We start from the raw sequence: 14378 nt of genomic DNA, 5'->3' as shown, positions 1-14378 counted from the left end.
AATATTCTGTCTGTCTCTTCTGCTCTGCTTTCTCTCTGAAAGGGGGCAAAGCCCAAGATTTACTCATGCTTTTTCAATTATAAATCAGTTCAGCTTGGTCAGCCACAGTGAGTCATTACGACTGGCCAAGGTCTCACGCCATCTGTTTGCGCTTTTAGAATTTGAGGAGTTAGTCAATCATTCAGCCAAAAAAGAAAAAAGAAAAGAATAGGAAAAGAAAGGGGAGCGATAAATGGGCAATCGTTGACTGGAGTAGTTGTAGATAGTCCAAGCTTCTTGCTATTACGTACATGGCTAGCTGGGTCCTAGCTTTCCGCTGACATATTGCGACAGTCATCATTTCTCTCTCAACATCAGTGAAGCTGACCATACCTACATACCCTCCTACCTATACGCGGTACTCTATATTTCTCATAATAAAGATAAACCTCCAAATAAAATCACTGCCATAATTGGCAATTGACATGTTTGGCACCTGCGGCCGTTGCGTCGCCTCGGCGATACAGCTCACATCTCGACAACACCGGGTTTTATCTAACCATACACTAATATTTGCGCAAACTAGCTTGAAAGGGAGCTCAATCTATGGGTTACATGCTTTGGATTATTCAATCGGTCATATCAGCTGCCGACGACATGCTTCATCAGCTTCAGACAAGAAAAAGAACCCATCAGCTGTGAAAACAGCCTCATCCTCAAACCCGACATCATCACTCACAAACAATGTCAACCCACCGTTGACCACACTCCCAGCCGATCTCGACCTCCCTAACAACACATCCTCCTCGTCCGAACACATCACGAAGAAAGTCTCCCGCTACATCTCAATCGGCCGCGCGTACCTGGGATTCTATAAAACAGGACTGAAAAATGTCTATCTCAATTACAAATCGTGCCTCCCAATTCGGCGCGAACTCGGTCTTTCATCATACATCCCTACCTCACCACCCACTTCACCACGAACCCCATCATCAGGCGCGACCTCACTCAGCACGGCCCTCGAGACCTTACACATAACCCGCGCCGAATACCAGCTGGTCCGCCGCGCCACCTACGACGTCCACCGCATAATCCCCTTCGGACTTCTGCTTCTCATTTGCGGCGAATTCACCCCATTAATCGTTGTCGCAATCGGCGATGCCGTGACACCGTATACCTGCCGGGTACCCAAACAAATCGAAAAGACACGCGCAAAGCGTCTACAACTCAAAAAAGCCGCCTTTGCGGCTGTGCAGGGTGGATTGGGATCTATGAAACCGGTCCCCACAGGGTCGGCGGAGGAAATGACCTGGTTAGCGGAACAGTTTGGGTCGATTGAGTTTGTGACGAGGGCCTCGGCGGAGCAGGTGATTCGTGCGTGTGCTGCGTTTGGGCTTGTGAAGTCGATTGATAGGAGTACGGGTTGGGTGCCGGTGATTTATAGGTCGAGGCTGAGGAAGTGGAACGAGTATTTGGCGTTGGATGATGGGTTGATTGTGAAAGGGGGAGGGGTGGGTGCGTTGAGTGCGCGGGAGATTAGGCTTGCGATTGATGAGAGGGGTGGTGTGGGTGTTGGTGCTGATGCGCGGTCGGAGGAGGTGAGAGAGAAGGAGGAGAGGAAGTGGTTGATTGAGTGGTTGAAGAGGAGGTCTTTTGTATAAGAGAAGCGATCTGTATTATATTGTAGACTAGATAGACTAGAAAAGTGACATATAAAAGATACCGAGATCTGGGTATACGTATAATACATATGTACAGAGGTAAAGTCACAAACTAAACATACTCTTCCTCCTCACCAACTCCCCAAAATCAGCACGCAACACCTGTCCCAGCACATTCCCACCACTCCACCTCTCCAATGCCATCTGCAGATCAGTATACAACCCCGAAAACGTCTCCTGCAACTCCGTCGTCCTCAAACATCTCAATCCGGCATCATTCAAATAATTAGTCGGGTCTTGAATACATAGATGCCTGGCCGCTGGGAGGTTTGCTTTGTTGCTTGCATTGATCTTATACCGCATTAAGGCGCGTTGGCCGATAAGGTAGGCGGGATACGTCGTTTTATTACTACTGATTGACCTTTCATGTTCGCGGATGGTGGATGGAGTAAAGAATTCAGCTGGACTGACTGAAATTCCTGTGATGCTTAGATTGATTTGCGTGCCGTACGTATGTAGGAAGGAGAGTAGTTGTTCCCCTAGTCTCTGGCAGTCTGTATTTTGTCGCAAGAAAGACGTGATGAGTAGAAAGAGGGAGTAAGAATCTAGGGAGGCTGCTCCCCATCCAAAGAGGGCTTTGCTTTCGAGAAGGACTCTCGTCACCATGTATAATGGTAGTATAGATGGAAGTTCAGCTAGAGTATTTCGCATGAAATCATCGGATCTCGGCGAATTGGTTCGGCAGAATAGTCTTATTGACAGATCCGAAGTTTTGTGGGACATTACCAGTGCAGGGCTCTTGTCGTGAATGACGTGACAGTGATTGAAGGTATCACTGTTCTTCATCGCAAGCTCAGCCCGGGTTATAACGTCGGCGAATGATTTGCTTATCCGTGGATTCATGGGAGCCGGTTTGTGATGTGGAGAATCCGGAGCATGAGTATGTGGTACGAGAATCATGAGATCGACTGTCGAGTTGCTGGATGCAAGTTGTGTAGGTCGTGAGCCCACAAGTTGTGGTGAAGATGGTACAACTCCCTGAAGCTGGGACGATACATCATCCACAATTTCGTTGACGACTGCTTGCTCTGTATCTGAGGGCTTGAGATACTCCGCCAAAGCTGAGATCTCGTTGTTCAAGGTCGATCGTGCATTTATTTTCCATCTTTCTGATCGTTGAATAAATCCAAGCCATGGCTGTTGTGCAAGTCCATCTTGCAGCGGAGCAACCCATGGAACATGACTAGGCTTGTGTATCACTGTTGACGGACGCTTCGACTTGATTTGCTTAGAAGGTTTGGCTTTTGTCAACCCTTCGGTTATAGGCTCATTAGCCTCCAATCTCGCATCTCTCACAGTATCCTGAACCCCTTCAACAGGTTCATTATAAACCTTACGAATCAACCTCTCCCGATTAACCGTCCTTTGCGCCTCGAGCGTTTTTTTCAGACTATTTCTAATAACCGGGTATCGTGTTCTGCGGTTAATCAAAGGAACGATTCGTTGCGAAGAATAACCTCGTCGTAGATTAATCGTAGGCGTGGATGTCGAAAAAAATAATGATCTTCCATTCCCTCGATCGCACAGGAGCGATCGAGAATCACCCAATGCGAGGCATTGCAATGAATGAGTTTGCCGCCCAAAGCGCATATGATGCCGATGCCGATGGTGTTGGGTTAGGTTTGGGGGTGCTTCTATCAATGCTGGTGTGAATGGTTTGTGCTTGAGAGGTTTTGAGGTTGAAGGGAAGCTCTGATAAGATAAACGTTTCTATTGGCGCACGACGCACGTGATTGTAGTAGGTAGGGTTAGGGTTGATAATAGCCCTAATTTGCAAAGCCTCTTCCAATCATGAATAAATAGATTTATAACCCCACTGACGTGTTGGTATCACCTTAAGACTGCATTTGTATTCAAATAGAGTTGGGACGTTGGGTATTCAGATCCTACAGATCGCTGGTGCCTGGAGCTGACACGAGCATATAACTACTACAGGCGTTGCCGTCTTTATTCTATATCTCCCAGCTGCAAATTCATAATGACACTCCCCAAATTCCTTGTCCTCTGCATCGATCATGGAGACATTGAGATCCTCCATCAAACCCTCCAAAAATCATGGCCCACCCACCACCAATCTGTAAACATAACCACCATCCACGAGAATCTCCGCAAGCTTTCCCCGGAAACCTATAAATTCGACCTAATGGTCTCCCCCGCGAACTCCTACGGCATCATGGACGGCGGCTTCGACGATGCCATATCACGCAGTTTCTGTCTACCGCACCATGATTATCGCGCATTGACAAATGTTGCGCAACAAAAGCTGTACGAACAGTGGCGCGGGTTTGCGCCACCGGGTACGTGTACGTTGGTTAGCCTGCCGTCTGAACTGCGCGAAACGAATCGATGGGGTTGCAAGTATTTGGCGATTTGTCCGACGATGAGGACGCCTGGTGACGCGCGGTGGGATAGGGAGGTTGTGTACGAGTGTGTGTGGAGTTTGATGTGTGAGGTTGATCGATGGAACAGGAACGTTGATCGCGATCATGGGGATGAGAGCACGATTGATACGATATTGATTACACCGCTGGCTACGGGAACTGGAGGTGTGAGTAGAGAGAAATGGGCATTACAGTTTGTGCTTGCCTTGAAGCATTTTGTGGATGCCCTGGAGAGACCTGATCGGTGGAGTAGATTGAAGTGGGAAGACTTGCAAGAAGTCAAGAAGGTTCAGAAGACGTGGCAGACGTGATTCTTTCTTTTCTAGAAATTAACTACAAATGGCATACAAGATTATTCTCGTCCTCAACTCTCTCGTCTAGTTCTGCGGGCTTTTCGTCGGTGTCGTTGGGCCAGATGTCGTGATAGAGGGCTCGTGTTGGAACCCAGTCCTCATCATCATTCCAGATCCCATCAGAACTGCGCCAACTATGTTAGATGACCCTCTTTTTGTTGGCGCGTACTTACCGAAGATGAAACGTATTCGGCGCCAGACGATACGCCCTCAACAATATACAACTAACAACAAGATCATACCCGCGCTTCGCGGTCTTGCAGAAATTATCCGGGTCACTCTCCTTCAAGACAAAATCTTCACAATACTCGTCGTTGTTACCATTGATACAGAGCCCTTCATTGACATCGACGACGGGGGGATTGGGGACCTCCCTTCCTGCTTCGAGAGTATCCGACGCAGGACCGGAAACTGGCACGTCAGCAGCGTCGATTATCTTGATAGCATCCTGGATGAGTTGTGGCCAGGCGGATTGCCATTCCGGGGAAGACCACTGATCGACTGCGTAGTAATGCGTGTAGCTATATAGTAGTCTTAGTCTCTCAACGAGCAATCGATTGCCTGTCCTGATCTTACCCCATTTTCAGATCTTCAGCGTGTTGATCATAGTCTGGGGTAAGAGAGCGAAGACTTGCGAGAGACAGTCTTTGATTACCATCATGGCACGCCACTGTGCCACTTGCCATCTCCATCTTGAAAGAGGCAAGCGTAGCATGTGATCGCCGAAACGTTATTCCGATGATCGACCGTTAATTCCGAAGATCCGCACGTGATTGCTGCAAGTGTTTCTTCTCCCTCTTTTTATTTTCTCACTGACATACGGTTTATCCCGAGCCATTTCAATCTGCTCTCTCATTCGCATACCAGTCAGGACAGTCGTGGTCGTGATCCATCAGGTAAGGTACGAGCGCAGCAACGTCACCTCTCGCGAGAACCTGCTGGATCCACTGGAACGTCAGGGCTCCGTCAAATTCTTGTATCTTGGTAGGACTCGATCTTGCGATTCATTTGTGTCTGGCTACTCTGTAGAGAGTCAGATATCTGATAGATCAGGAGGGGTAGAATCAGTCGCCTACAGTATACATCACACACATCGTGAATCATCAGATCAAAAGTAGCTCCGGGCATGTTAGGCGATTGGACTGGAACAGAATGCCATATGTTAACTAAGCAAAGCATAATCTTATGTGACTTAACGAGGATAGACTCAATTCACCGCTCTAGCATCTTCTACCAGGCCAGGAACTAGCCCCGCAGCGACAACAACGCATTTAATTAATTTAATTTGTATGATCTGTGCTCCTCTGAGAATCTGCTTGTCTGGAACGTGACAGAAGAAGAACAATCAAGAAATCATATCAGGCTGGCCTCCCGCTATTTCCTATCTAGTACGTAAGGTGCCCTGCCCCTCCAGTCCGCGAACGTTGCTTCTACACTTCACTACACTGCTCTTCGTTCTCCTCGAGTCCAATGCATTCGCATTAGTATACTTATTTTTAAAATTTTACACGGGTCTTTTTCCTTTTCTGTCTTGTCTTTATTTTCTTCACTTTTACCGTGATTGGCCGTGTTCCGTTGACTCGACTCTTTGGCAGCTATAGGCTGGTCAGTTAGCTAGCTGCTCTCTCCAGATACCACTACCACCACCACCACCACCACCACCACCATGGCCAGCGAGCAAGGCGCTCCAGACAAAATCCCTCCAAATCAACCGAACCCTGTCATCGTCGGACCGGGATTATCTGCACTCGGTGAAGAAGCATACGTCGATGCCTCGACCGCCACTCCAGCCGTCGTCCCAGCGACCACCACCACCGCCAACGCTGACGGGGCAGCAGACTCGTACTTCTCCCAAGTACCGGGTACAGCGACCGCGATCAAGGATGCATACGCAAAATCGCCCATGAGTCCTGCCGATGCCGCATCGGGTGTGACATCGGGTCCCGAATTGCTTCGACGTCTGAGTCTAATGGGCGGCGCTCATCTTACCCCGGCCACTCCTGTGACCGATCCGCGGGCGGACCATCCAGGACTCCAATTGACAGGTCGCATTATCAGTGCGTCGTTGTGTATACCGTACAAGGTCGCACATCAGCCGGGAGCAGACTGGGTAAGAGATGGCACTTATCAGTGAGTTGTCCATGCTAATGCGCGCGCTTATAGGAATTGAGTCCTCGCTCAGGAACATCCGCCTTGTTCGATTCATTTGCTCATCTCGCATCTGATCGGTCGCCGTGGAATCATACGTTAGTGGGCTGGACGGGAGAAGTGGAAGAGATCGTCAGCAAACGAGCACCCTTGCAACCAGTCAGCGCGAACGGCGTACCTACCGCGCCTCTCCCTGTCAACAAAGCATCTGCACCAGTCCCGGTAGACCTTTCTCAGCAGGTTCAATCGCCCGTGGACGGTGTTTTGGTCTCCGCTGCCGACAGAGAACGTCTAGAGAGGCAGTTGAAATCTAGCAAGTATGGCCGTATTCTACCAGTCTGGGCAATACCCGAGTCAGACGAGCCCCAAGACGACATTTTGTTACAAGATCAATCACGTTGGAGGAGATATGCAGAAAGAGAATTGTATCCGCTTTTACACTACAAGCAAAATGGCCCGTCAGACGGACGCTCAGAACGGAAATGGTGGACAGACTACATGCGGTTGAATCGCTTGTTTGCCGATCGCATTGCCGGAACATATCAAGCTGGGGATATCGTATGGATTCACGACTATCATTTGTTCCTTTTGCCGAACCTTTTGCGACAACGGATTCCTAATATATTTATTGGATTTTTCCTTCACTCTCCATTCCCTAGCAGTGAATATATGCGCTGTCTGGCCAAACGGAAAGAAGTGCTTACTGGAGTGCTAGGCGCCAATATGATCGGATTTCAGACCTACTCTTATTCAAGGCATTTCTCATCATGCTGCACCCGGGTCCTCGGATTCGAGTCCAATTCTGCGGGCGTCGATGCATACGGAGCGCACGTTGCGGTGGATGTCTTTGCCACTGGAATTGATGCACAAAATGTACAGCGCGCAGCTTTTGGTTCGGCAGAGACTGAACAGGTCGTCGCAAACATCAAGAAGCTGTACGCAGGCAAGAAGATCATTGTCGGCAGAGACCGATTGGATAGTGTCCGCGGTGTGGCGCAGAAACTGCAAGCCTTTGAAGCGTTTTTGGAGAAGTATCCTCATTGGCACGACAAGGTCGTCCTCATTCAAGTCACGAGCCCCACCAGTATGGAAGAGCAAAAGGAAGATCCCGAGAACAAGATCGGCAGCCAAGTCTCCAGTCTCGTCTCTACAATCAACGGCCGATTCGGATCTTTGAGTTTTACGCCTGTGCAGTACCATCCTCAATACATCTCACCACAAGAATATTTCAGTCTCTTGCGCGTTGCAGATGTCGGTTTGATCACTAGTGTTCGTGACGGTATGAATACGACGAGTTTGGAATATGTGCTTTGCCAGCAGGGCAACCACGGTCCTCTGATTCTGTCCGAATTTTCAGGGACTGCCGCCATGCTCACCAGTGCAATCCACATTAACCCCTGGGATACGAGCGGCGTTGCTGCAGCGATTGACCAGGCGCTCAGCATGAGCGAAAAGGAAAAGGTTGAGCGCCATCAGGTTGCCTATAGACATGTCACATCCAACACGGTGTCGATGTGGTCACAGCATTATCTGAACCGCTTGCTCACGAATCTGTCCTCCTTTGACCAGTCCATCGCCACGCCAGCCTTGGACCGAGCACAAGTCTTGAAGCAGTACCGAAAGGCTAAGAAACGACTGTTCATGTTCGATTACGACGGAACATTGACGCCGATCGTCAAGGACCCACAAGCTGCAATTCCATCCGATCGCGTCCTTAGAAACATCAAGAGTCTAGCGGCAGACCCGAGAAACTCAGTATGGATTATCAGTGGCCGAGACCAGGCATTCCTGGACGAATGGATGGGCCATATCCCCGAGCTCGGGCTGAGCGCCGAACACGGATGTTTCATTCGCAAACCGCGCAGTGACGACTGGGAGAATCTTGCTGCGCAATCCGATATGTCATGGCAAAAGGACGTCATGGATATTTTCCAACATTACACGGAACGCACACAGGGTTCATTCATTGAGCGGAAACGAGTTGCATTGACATGGCATTATCGTCGGGCTGATCCTGAGTACGGCGCATTCCAAGCCAAAGAGTGTCGAAAACATCTTGAGAACACAGTCATGAAGAAATATGATGTTGAAGTGATGGCTGGAAAGGCGAATCTCGAAGTGCGACCTACATTTGTCAATAAAGGGTTCATCGTGACGAGATTATTGAATGAATACGCCAAGGGGGAAGCGCCGGAATTCATGTTCTGCAGTGGTGATGACTTTACCGATGAGGGTACGCTCCTTTCCCTTCTAGCTATCTTATATCGTTACTAACAGAGCATAGATATGTTCCGCGCTTTACGTCACTCGAATCTTCCCCAAGAACACATCTTCTCCGTGACTGTAGGCGCAAGCTCCAAACAGACACTGGCAAGTTGGCACCTTCTCGAGCCGGCAGATGTGATAGCGACAATAGGAATGTTGAATGGGACGTCGATGGGAGCTGAATACTCATAACCTATCCACCCGTCTTTACGAGTCTGATACATAGATATTGAGGAATGAGACGACAGTTATATACACAGTACACGCCGTGAATGACAAGACAACGACCATTGAATTACAGCTTCTTGCTTCTTGAAAACGACTCGGAAAAAGATATAAAAGAGAGACGGAAACGGAATCAATGAAAACGAACTTAATAACTTAGACTAAATCAGTTATGTTATACAGACTGTTCTTGTTTTTTTTTTTTCTTTGCCCCTTTTCTTCCTTATTCTTATTCTTGTTCCATGTTAGATGGGTTTGCTGTCTCTTTCATGACATGTTTGTTCTTGTCTTCATGTATAGATTATGGATAGATGAATGAGGTTTATGCTTGGTATGATAACTATCTTTACGTTGCTGGTGTAGATGACATGAATTTAGTAAGTAGAGGGAATGTCCATTTCGAGGGCAATGTTTGCAAGCTGGCCTACTTGGTTTCGTCGTAGGTACAAGGTAGAACACCGCCTCGATCCTTGGATTACATTACTTACTATGTACTACCTACGTACCGGGTTTCCTCTGATGCTTCTCGACTTTCCCATTCCGTTTTAGTGCTCAACCCCTCGCTGCTCTTACCCACTGAATAGAACTGAGCACACCCTGAGCGCATTGACAAGATTAGTGAGCTTCACATATGCTAGGAAACATCCTTAGTGAGCTGAAGCTGAGCGCTCTGGTTCACTCACTGAGCCGCTGAACTACTTGACCCCCATGACAGCCTCGCTTCTAAAAAGTCTATACCTTTCAACTGGATCAACTGAAGCTTTCTCTTCAGAGATGTACTTGACCCAAAACTAAACCCTACACTAACAATATACTTTGTCTTACGATGATGCATCGTTCGGTCTTTGATGACATTCCATCGCAGTTATGACTATATATGACCTATGCCATATAGTGTTTAGTCTAATTTATTATTCTTGTTTATTTTATCTTGAGAGTTGAGAGCAAGGGATTCTTTGTGTATTGCTCACTAACTGATGCTTTTTGTCCTGGGGAAAAAGGATGAATGAATGAATGATATCAATCGGCATTGTTTGTTATTGATACGGATCGATTCCATATTGGAATAGGGTTAGGGTTATTATTGGGAAGTTCAATGAATCTTTCTATCATTCTCATCCACGACAGAGTTGCTTCCCCTTTGCGAATCAATGCAGCCCTTATTGTATCTGCTACTTCACCACACGTCCGGCCCACAATTAGCACCTTTATAGAGCCACTTGGACCATATAGTGCCTTTCTACATGGGGAAAAGAGACGAGCCCTTTGGCCCTAAAAAGACTGGCACGATCGTCATACAGGTGAAGAGCCGCAAGCGCCCGGTAGAGGTCAGCGATGTTCTCCGAGAGTCGTTTTGGGAAACAGAAGAATCATCCCGCCCCCGTAAGATGCCTGGCAGGCCCAAGAAAGCAGCAAAGGGGGCAAAAGGAGGAGAAGTAGACAATCCTCCCAGAACGATGGCACCAGGGGCAAAACTCCTGTTTATAATATAGGGCATCGACGCGGATACAAGCGGCCCCGGCGCGAAGAAACCCGGCCTTGACGTGTTCATGAGTCAAAGGGATGACCCAATGGTCTGGACTAGGGTAGGTATGGGAGGATGGAATAGGGAAAGACGAGAATGACATGACGAAAATTTGATGTATTGAATGATATCCATGGAATATGTCTTGTTTAGAACAGAAGGCCTCCTTGGACCTAAGTCAATATATCCCGATGTGAGCCCGATTTACAGTGGAAGGGCACCTTTAATAAAATTACCTCCCTAGAAGAGCAATCTAGCAATATAATATTAAAATAAGCTAGAAGTTATTAATTAGGCCAATTAGCATACTGGATCATCTCGTATAGTAGTATGTCCTAGTTAAGTAATGTGACCCAAAATCGACTTCGATATATGTTAAACACCACATTAGAAGAGCAAAATAAAAAGAATCTTTCTATTACATGTTGCTTGGGCTCTTCTCACATCTAAAGGCACATTCTCTACGAACAGCTGAAACACGTGTCAACCCCTATTTCAGATTCGAGTATCTAACTATAGTAGAACCTGCCCAGGTGGTTATAACGAACAGAAGGACTTTCGGGGGCCAAGTCAATATATTTACCTGGGCAGAAGTAAGTTTGATTTACTTAGGGACGAAGGACCCTAAGCACCTACAATATATCGTCTATCAATACTAGTTATAATGAACAGAAGGACTCTCAGGTGCTAAGTCGATCCTCATAGCTAACTCTGGCCGAAAGCCGTACAGGTCCATCCACATCCGCACAACCCTTTGTCTCGGCAATAACCCCCATCAACGTTAATATTAATTACAAAAGATTCGCCCAATTATTATTCCATATCCCCATACAAACAGAAACTATAACTATCATGTTTAATTATAGCTTTCGTGAACCAACCCGAAACAAGGAGGATAAAAGGTACCTTTTATATCCGCCGAGGATGTAAAGTTGCGGAATGGCAGATAAGCCTGAATTGTGTACGAACCTAGACAAAACCTCCTTGAGCTTGAGAATGAAGTAACCGTGTTTATGATCTAGGGGTTGTAATTGACGATATGGTATACGATTGCTCTACGTTTGTCAGTCGGCATCCTGGCGGGGAGACGGTTCTCAGAAACTTCGGGGGCAAAGATTGTTCTTGTAGGTGAGAATCTTAATAAGAAGAATATTGTTGATTGACTGCTTCTGAAAGGGCAATATCATAAAATTCATGGCATGCACTCCAATGCCACGAACAAATGGTTGCCCAAGTTGAGCATTGGAAGCACGAAAGCAGTGGAAAATCCATATGAGAAGCCCAAGACAGAGCATGTTAAGTGTGTAAGGCTTTCTACTCAGCATGATTGAGATGGATATATTATATCATTTTTGACCGAATGTCGCAGCTCCATAGGGATAGGCAAAAATTGAAACAAATTCGCGATTTCCATATCATGTCATAGCATGCTTAGAAAAATGCCGCTGAAAAGTCTAGGTCTCGTATAAATACCTCCCAATCCGTAGAGTTGACTATATCAGGTAAGTTAGTAAGACCATTTGGATTATCATGTTGCAAAGGTCTATCGCCGTTATGAGCTGTACCGTCCGGTGCAAGAGATTGCTGCTGCTGCTGTTGTATCTCAGGGTGGCAACTTTCACCTGCGAGGATGCTCCCCTTCAATACAATGGCTTCCTGTTCCTTCCTACTCAACGATAGACGGACCAACATATCAATCGTCTCGAATGCTTGATGAGATTTCGCAGTTCCAAAATGACAAGCAGTCTTTTTTAGAAGTGTAATCGAATCGCGGACGTGAAACAGGGATTCGGGCGTATCGATTGCCAATAGGATACATGTGAATTGAAAAGGGACGTTGTTGACGTGCCACCAGGGATGATTTGCATCAACGCATCGGCGGGAAGCCTCCAGACCACGACGTCCAAGGCTGATTACGTGTTCAATTACAGTCTTGTTGACACCTAAACCGAGAAGTTGAAGCCGTCGGTAAATGGTAAAGGCTAGAACACTTTGTGAAAGAGTCAATGCGTCAACCCCAAAGTCATAGCTTTCTAATTGTTTCAGACTGTCTTCCAGAACTGTGGCTGGTATATCTTTGTTAGGGTCGAGGTCCTCGGAAAGTTGGAATAGTGATATCATGGCAGAGGTATGATCATTCCCACGATCCTCAACTTTTGGTAGAGGGCAAGATTCTCCATGAAGGATGATCCGGGACCTTCCGTATTCGAACGAAATCCATGTATTCAAGAGCTTCGCAATCCAGAATATTCGTGTCTGTGTCTCCACGTCCCAAGCATGTCCTATGCCAACTGGTAATGGAGTCGCAGTGTCAGCATAAACCAACGAAACCGTACCAGTAGCAGATTCCTGATGTAAACCCATTGCCTCCACAATATGAAGTGAAATGCAACTGGCCATCCATGCCGCGTGTGGAGAACTACTACATCGCAGGTATAGCGTACGCAAGAGCCAACCTGCGGCGTCTTGGAAGGAGGGATTAGCGATAGTGCCAGAAGTTTCAAGTATCTCCTTGGCACATTCGACAAGATGGCGCTCCTGTTCCCAGTTCGCTTGAGGTGAAAACAAGGAACCCAATGCTGCAACACCGCAGAAGACACTGTCATACTCATTGGTGGCGTGCGGGTCTTCCCATCGTCGCTGTGCAGTCGCGTACAGTGATTGCAAGTCTAGAAAGCCGTAGATTGGGTGGACGTGTTGTGCATATACGTTGCATAACACCTTCCACGCACCATATGCCAAAATCCAAGTGACACTTTTCTCGGACCGGCGCGGATTATGGCGGATACCCAAGTTCCAGCCCGGGCAATCCCCATTTTGTGCATTATTTCTGGAGTTCAGTTTCAAGCCGAAAGTACGCGGGAAGACCACTCCCGCGTTTGCTTCCATGTACCGATCGCTGGTAGTAACTGGAGTATTAGTCTCGCTATGATTTTCAACACTGACTGCATTGTCGTTTGTAACTGGTTCCTGAGACGATGTGCCCTGGACATTGACCTGTGGACGCTGCTGTCGTTGGAGTGCTGTCGCAGCCTTCCTTGTTCGAACTGGTCGGTCATAATAGCACTCGTAATCGTAACGAATACAGGAAGCACAGGGACTTTCTCCGTTGCATTTTCGTTTCCGGATTTTGCATGGTGCGCAGGCAAGTCTAGTCCGGCGCCGGTGCACTTGTTCCGACGGGGCACCACGATCCATGATAACTTTTGACTGTATTTTGTAATATTATGTGCAGTTTGAGGAAGTTGTCTGTTCATTTATCCATTTTCTGCCACTTCCGCTCTTTCCGCTTTCTCCGCAGGATCTTACCAAATTTGGTCGACATAGGGTTTAATCGCGGTTAGCCCTAACAGCATAGCCCTAACATTAACGACACGCCCTTTTTGAGGCGAACATGCCTTATTGTACCGTAGTCGGCACTGCGGCGTATCTAAACAAGTTCCATTCTAATTTATCTGTATTCTTAATTTATCTTTATTCACTTCCCTCGCTGCAAAGCTAATTGCAGGGGGTATAATGCATAGATTTCTAAAACAACGTTACGTGGGATACGTTGTTATATATATATGTAGATTCAAGAGGGATCACAATAGTTGAGCATACAAGGTAGGGTATGGAATATCAATGTACTGAAACCTATCTTCCCTGCTTCTGCAGCATGTATTCTATATAAGAGACACTCATATTGTTTCGTGGCGATACGTTGACCATAGCCAGCTGAAGTATCCACACTTTTACCACTCTCTGTTCTCGCATCAAATTTATTGTAACAACGAGATTG

At 47.1% G+C, this 14378-nt stretch overlaps 6 protein-coding genes across 7 annotated transcripts, besides 1 other annotated feature; 3 read left to right on the top strand and 3 right to left on the bottom strand.

Moving 5' to 3' along the window:
* Nucleotides 1-349: 349 nt before the first annotated feature.
* TSTA_103500 (uncharacterized protein) lies at nucleotides 350-1640 on the top strand (the record flags this gene model as incomplete). The annotated part of the gene is made up of 2 exons (XM_002486321.1): nucleotides 350-1357; nucleotides 1424-1640. The coding sequence occupies exons 1-2, from the start codon at nucleotides 465-467 to the stop codon at nucleotides 1638-1640; spliced, it is 1110 nt and encodes a 369-aa protein (XP_002486366.1). The 5' UTR covers nucleotides 350-464.
* Nucleotides 1641-1676: 36 nt separating this feature from the next.
* TSTA_103490 (uncharacterized protein) lies at nucleotides 1677-3365 on the bottom strand (the record flags this gene model as incomplete). Its single annotated transcript, XM_002486320.1, has 2 exons — nucleotides 1763-3365; nucleotides 1677-1708 (listed from the first exon to the last, which is right to left on the bottom strand). The coding sequence occupies exons 1-2, from the start codon at nucleotides 3288-3290 to the stop codon at nucleotides 1677-1679; spliced, it is 1560 nt and encodes a 519-aa protein (XP_002486365.1). The 5' UTR covers nucleotides 3291-3365.
* A 172-nt stretch (nucleotides 3366-3537) lies between these two features.
* On the top strand, nucleotides 3538-4392 carry TSTA_103480 (uncharacterized protein; the record flags this gene model as incomplete). Its single annotated transcript, XM_002486319.1, has 2 exons — nucleotides 3538-4248; nucleotides 4276-4392. The coding sequence occupies exons 1-2, from the start codon at nucleotides 3679-3681 to the stop codon at nucleotides 4390-4392; spliced, it is 687 nt and encodes a 228-aa protein (XP_002486364.1). The 5' UTR covers nucleotides 3538-3678.
* TSTA_103470 (uncharacterized protein) lies at nucleotides 4001-5355 on the bottom strand. Of its 2 annotated transcripts, XM_002486317.1 has the most exons (3): nucleotides 5011-5355; nucleotides 4608-4955; nucleotides 4001-4559 (listed from the first exon to the last, which is right to left on the bottom strand). In XM_002486317.1, the coding sequence occupies exons 1-3, from the start codon at nucleotides 5124-5126 to the stop codon at nucleotides 4415-4417; spliced, it is 609 nt and encodes a 202-aa protein (XP_002486362.1). In that variant the 5' UTR covers nucleotides 5127-5355; the 3' UTR covers nucleotides 4001-4414. The 2 variants fall into 2 exon arrangements, with proteins under 2 accessions (XP_002486362.1, XP_002486363.1); XM_002486318.1 differs by having other exon boundaries at nucleotides 4001-4955.
* A 712-nt stretch (nucleotides 5356-6067) lies between these two features.
* Nucleotides 6068-6101: a microsatellite.
* Nucleotides 6101-9408, top strand: TSTA_103460 (alpha,alpha-trehalose-phosphate synthase subunit Tps2, putative; the record flags this gene model as incomplete). Its single annotated transcript, XM_002486316.1, has 3 exons — nucleotides 6101-6544; nucleotides 6598-8815; nucleotides 8867-9408. The coding sequence occupies 3 exons, from the start codon at nucleotides 6101-6103 to the stop codon at nucleotides 9037-9039; spliced, it is 2835 nt and encodes a 944-aa protein (XP_002486361.1). The 3' UTR covers nucleotides 9040-9408.
* Nucleotides 9409-12012: 2604 nt separating this feature from the next.
* Nucleotides 12013-13795, bottom strand: TSTA_103450 (protein RDR1, putative; the record flags this gene model as incomplete). Its single annotated transcript, XM_002486315.1, has 2 exons — nucleotides 12013-12042; nucleotides 12071-13795. The coding sequence occupies 2 exons, from the start codon at nucleotides 13793-13795 to the stop codon at nucleotides 12013-12015; spliced, it is 1755 nt and encodes a 584-aa protein (XP_002486360.1).
* Nucleotides 13796-14378: the final 583 nt, after the last annotated feature.

Source organism: Talaromyces stipitatus, genomic scaffold, assembly GCF_000003125.1.
Source record: "Talaromyces stipitatus ATCC 10500 scf_1105507295511 genomic scaffold, whole genome shotgun sequence".
NCBI lineage: Eukaryota > Fungi > Ascomycota > Eurotiomycetes > Eurotiales > Trichocomaceae > Talaromyces > Talaromyces stipitatus.
This window is presented reverse-complemented; position numbering and strand designations above follow the sequence as displayed.